Source organism: Mesoplodon densirostris, chromosome 2, assembly GCF_025265405.1.
Source record: "Mesoplodon densirostris isolate mMesDen1 chromosome 2, mMesDen1 primary haplotype, whole genome shotgun sequence".
NCBI classification, from domain to species: Eukaryota; Metazoa; Chordata; class Mammalia; order Artiodactyla; family Ziphiidae; genus Mesoplodon; species Mesoplodon densirostris.
In genome coordinates, this window is record NC_082662.1 from 191,545,611 (window position 1) to 191,550,732 (window position 5,122).

A 5,122-nucleotide genomic window follows, 5' to 3' on the forward strand; every position below is an offset into this window, starting at 1 on the left:
CAGCACCACCTCTGCTGGCCTTCTGGGGAAGGAGGCTGTGGCCCCCAGCCACCCCAGGACGAGAGCGTCCCTCGCCAGCAACCACATGAAAAAACATCAGAAAAACCGCTCCGCATCTCCCGTGGCCCCTCAGGTGTCCACGCTGTATGTGGGTCTTCAGGAAAAACCCAGGCTTGGGGGCTGGGATGCCGTGGAGGGCTGGGCCAGAGCCATCCATTCCCCGGCCTCTTCCCTTGCTTGCCTTTCCCGTCTTGTAACTGGCCCAGGAGAGAAATTCCTGACCGGAACGGCGTGGACACGCACGCCCACCCCTCCTTAGGCTTTGCCGCCCCAGGGATCTCCATGGACCAGAGGGGCCACAGCTAGGGTGACCTCGTGTCCCCGTTTGCGCAGAACGGGCCAGGTTGATGGCCCAGGTTGATCGTGATAATGCTTCTTTCACTCTCACAAGTGCCTGTTGTGGATCAAGAATTATTCCATCACCCCACCTCAAATCAACATGAAACGGAATGCACACACAAGCCTCTCCGTGGCCCCGACCTCAGTGGACAGGCAGCGCCCGTGGCGCTCCCCACTGGCCGTCCAGGCCCAGCCGGCTCCTCTGCGCTGAGGTCCTCGATGCCACAGCTTTCTTGAACGGATCCTCTCCTTTCTGTCCCTCCTCCAGTTCCCTATGTCCGACCCTCCCTCTCCCCAACACAATGACAACAGCCCACGGTGGGGTCCCCCGGCTGGAGCTTCTCCCCGTCCAGTCCACCGTTCTGCACTGACCTGTGCAAAGCAGATGGGGGGACTGCCCTCCTCAACATGTCCGGTGGCTCCTACGGGTGACATCCAAGTCCCCTGCTGCGTCTCCTGCGTCCCCTCCTGCCACCCCCCTCCCACCTGGGCTCTGCTGCTCGAAGAATTCACCTTTCAGCTCCTTTCTGGAACTGACCTCACTCACTCTTCCCATCAGAGGCCGCCGCTCCCTCCCTCGTCTGGGCTCCAGGGGGACTTTAACATTCCCTCCAGGCCATCTGACCTCTAGCACGCTGGCCACTGCACGTCCTGCACATGGATCTGTCTCCCTTGCCTCCTAATCAGTGACCCTCCAAGGTCAAGAACGGCATCTCTGCGATGCCCAAACAGGGCCTTGCACACGGAGGAGCTCGCTGTAACGGGACGGCAGGCTATAAGATGCATAAATAATCCACCTCAAAGTTTTAACGCCACATGGCCCAACGGTTCATTCATTCCTGGTGACGATGGGGCGGGAGCTCTGGGGGGACACACACACTGTCACATCAGCTGCTACACAGCAGCTCATGGGAGGAAGTCTGCTAAGAAGAGTTGGGGCCTAACGAGTCGTCCAGCATCCCCGCGCACCCTTCCCCATCCCCTCCCTGGCCCCACCACCTCCTTCAAGGCCAGGCTTCACGCCCACCCTTCTCCGTGTATCCTTCCCCACCTCTCTCAGTCCACGAGGGATCTCGCCCTCCTTCTAAGCTCCTGACTCCTGATTTAGGACAACTAATCTGCTGCTGAGTCAGGTACCGTCTCGTGTCGTCATCTTTTGTACTGAACTCACATCTGTGTCTGGCTTAACAGGTAGGTTTTGCCGATGCAGGAAGGGTGGGGGAGAGCTGGGATTTGGATTCCAGGCTCTGCTGCTTTCATCTGGACAGTCTGACCCTCCCTCTCCAGGGTCAAACCCTCCCTTGTGGCTCCCTGGGAGCCTGAGTTGGTCAGAAAAGCCACTCTTTGGGCTAAGGCACGTGGCCCAGCACCTCGGGGAGCTAACACCATTTGAGGGCCTGGTGGCCAGTCCCTGATAGTAGGTAGGCCCCCCCAAGGGCAGGCTCCCCGCAACATGCCCGCTGTGCGCAGATGGCAGAACCCCTCTTTCCTAGAAGGCAGGGGAACCGCGGCGGGAGACTCCTCCCCAGATAAAATCCTCACCCCTGGTCCTGTCTCCTCACAGAGACAGGCAGCAGCGGGGAGCGGGGGCCAAGCGGGGATGAGGACCGCCTGGGGCTCTGAGCGCCTCTTCACCCGGCCGCCAGACCCCTGAGACGGTTGCCGGTCTTGGCTCATGAACAAAGAAACCGAGCGACTTATGGAGAGGGGCAGGCTAGGCTCCCAAGGGAGGCAGGGCGGTGTCCCAGCCCTGGGGACTTTTCCTCCAAGGACCCAGCTGGGAAGCCCCCCGCCCCCGCCCCCAATCGTCGGCCACCGTCTCCTCCCCAGGAGCCTGCCTCTCGCCCCTCCCCTCCCCGTCCCCCCTCCTCCCCCCCCTCCCCTCCCCTCTTCCTCCCCCTCCTCCCCCCTCCTCCCCCACCCCTTCCTGCCCACCCAGTCGCCTCGGCCCGGGGGTGAGAGGAAGGGAGGTGCTGGGCACCGGCCGTGAAGAGCCACCCTCCCTCTCGACGCCGCGTCCGCCTGGGCCTCGCTGGCCATGCGCCCCACCGAGCCCTGGAGCCCCAGCCCGGAGACGGCGTCCTGGGACTACTCAGGGTCGGGCGCCCCGGAGGAGCTGGCGCTGGAGGAGGAGCTGTGCGCGGCCCGGGACCTGCCCTACGGCTACGCCTACATCCCCGCGCTTTACCTGGCGGCCTTCGCCGTGGGCCTGCCGGGCAACGCCTTCGTGCTGTGGCTGCTGGTCGGGCGGCGCGGCCCGCGGCGGCTCGTGGACACCTTCGTGCAGCACCTGGCGGTCGCCGACCTGGGCTTCGTGCTCACGCTGCCGCTGTGGGCCGCGGCGGCGGCGCGGGATGGCCTCTGGCCCTTCGGCGAGGGCCTGTGCAAGCTCAGCAGCTTCGCCATAGCCGGCACGCGCTGCGCGGGAGCCCTGCTGCTCGCCGGCCTCAGCGTGGACCGCTACCTGGCCGTGGGCCGCCCGCTGGCCGCGCGCGCCCGCTGCACCCGGCGCTGCGCGCTGGCCGTGTGCGCGGGTGTGTGGGCCACGGCGCTGGCGGCCGGCCTGCCCTCGCTGGCCTTCCGCCGCCTGCGGCCGCTCCCCGGGGGCCGCGGCAGCCAGTGCGCCGAGGAGCCGTCCGACGCCTTCCAGGTCCTGAGCCTGCTGTCGCTGCTGCTGACCCTGGCGCTGCCCCTGGCCGTCACCGTCGTCTGCTACTGCCGCGTGTCGCGCCGCCTGCGCGGGCCGGCGCACCTGGGCCGCGCCCGGAGCCGCTCGCTGCGCATCATCTTCGCCGTCGAGGGCGCCTTCGTGGGCTCCTGGCTGCCCTTCTGCGCGCTGCGCGCCGTCTTCCACCTGGCGAGCCTGCGCGCGCTGCCGCTGCCCTGCCGCCTGCTGCTGGCGCTGCGCTGGGGCCTCTCCGTCGCCACCTGCCTGGCCTTCGTCAACAGCTGCGCCAACCCGCTCATCTACCTGCTGCTCGACCGCTCGTTCCGCGCGCAGCTGCGGCGGCGCGGGGCCTGCTGGCGCGCGGAGCGCGCGGCGCGCGGGGGCAGCTCGGCGTCCTCGCTCTCCCAGGACTACGGCTCCCCGTTCCGGAGCCCGGCCCGCGGTGCGGGCCGAGCCCAGACGACGAACGCCTCCTCGGCCGTGGGCCCATAGCTGGCCAGCCCGGAGGAGCGCGCGGAGAGGGGCAGGAGGCATAGCGAGGTGGGCCGCCCCCAACACCCTACCTGCCTTCCCCGGACCTGCCTTCCCGAGCGAGCGCGGAGAGCGGCTCCGCCGGCACCGCCTAGGCCCCCCGGGTCTCCTTCACCAGCTTTTCCAGAACCTCAGCGTTTCGAACTCCCCCCACGCCAGGCCTCTGAGACCAACTCTTCTCCCGCTCGGCCCCGTGGGCACCTGGGCTCTTTGTCTCCAGCCCAAGAAAAGTCCTGAGAGCTGGAGCCGACGGCAGCCCGGACACCGCAGGGTCCGCCAAGTAGGGGGAAGGGAAGTGGGCCTCCCTTCTCTGCCCCGTGGGTGGGAGCACTGGCCAGAGCCCCCCAAAAGCCATTCTTGTCTTGGGCTCTGTTACCTTTGGTCCCTGCAATCGCCATTGCCTTCTGAGAAATACCTCCTCCAAGCCAGACCCTCTCGCCCCTCACTTTCCAAAAAATCCTACAGACTGTGAAACCGACAGCCCTTTATACTCAGCGGTCTTGGTGGCAGAGTTTGCTGAATCATTAGTCACCATCAGTTCAGATCTTCATTTTCAAAGCTCGCCAAAGCGTGGGAGCCAGCCCTGCTGTCGGCTCCAGCCATTCCTCCTGAGTTTCCCCAGGAGCCCGGGCCTGCCCCGGTTCTGTATCTTCTCCCCACTCCCAGCAAGCAGCAGGACTCACCCTGGAAGTTATCCTGGACCTTCCCTCTGGACACAGGGTTCCGGCATCTCTCGTCAGGTGTTTGGATTCTCTCTCCCCCAGCCCGGACACCAGGCCCTTCAGTGTGAGTTCCCCTTTCTCAATAAACGTTCTCGCTGGCCTCGCCTGACAGCTGTGTCTGTCTTTACTTGAGCAGAGGCGAACGGAACACTGGGTCAGACAAAACTCAACCCAGGAGTTGAGGTTGACCTCAAAGTGATCGGGATTTGGAGTGAAGTCAGGGACCGAGAGAGTTGATCTCACTGTGGGCACAGCAGTCCCCCAGGAGGGCGGCATCTCTTTTTATTCTCATTATTTTAAAGGATGCTTCACAGTTTGAAGGTTTCAGAGAGAGAAGAGAAAAAATAAAAAATAAAAGATTTAAGGTCATCTGCCAGCCAGGTGGCACTTCAAAGAGGAAATGTGTCATTGTGATTCTCAGATCAGCACAGGGCTTTTTTTCCTACCCCTTTTGAGACCATCCAGTACAAATGTTGAGGGTGTCCATGTTCTGACTCTGTGACATCGTTTGAGGTTTCTGGAGGGGTTGAAATTTCAGTGTTTCTACTTTTAAGAGGATTTGGCCTGAAGAAGTGTCAGTCGTTGCGGAAAGGAGCTCAGAACTTCTCTCTGAGGGCCCCCCTCTCTGCCAGACCCCCGGGCAGGCGTGGAGTCCAGTCTTTGGGGCTGATGGGTTAGAGCAGTTCAAACCCGCCTGTCAGCGGCCCTGGGAGGCCAAGCTGGGAAGAAGCTCACCTGGGCACGTCCTCCCCATGCACCCGAGGGAGTCAGGCCTTGCAGCCTGTGGGGTCGCCGGGCTGGC

The 5,122-nt window shown here is 63.8% G+C and overlaps 1 protein-coding gene across 1 annotated transcript; it reads left to right on the top strand.

Annotated features, from left to right (window-relative positions):
• Nucleotides 1–2,437: 2,437 nt before the first annotated feature.
• GPR25 (G protein-coupled receptor 25) lies at nucleotides 2,438–3,559 on the top strand. The gene has a single exon (XM_060088683.1). It carries the CDS (start codon nucleotides 2,438–2,440, stop codon nucleotides 3,557–3,559), a length of 1,122 nt encoding a protein of 373 aa, XP_059944666.1.
• Nucleotides 3,560–5,122: the final 1,563 nt, after the last annotated feature.

Coding starts and splice junctions, on each gene's coding strand:
- GPR25 (XM_060088683.1), top strand. CDS start 2,438: ATGCGCCCCACCGAGCCCTGGAGCCCCAGCCCGGAGACGGCGTCCTGG.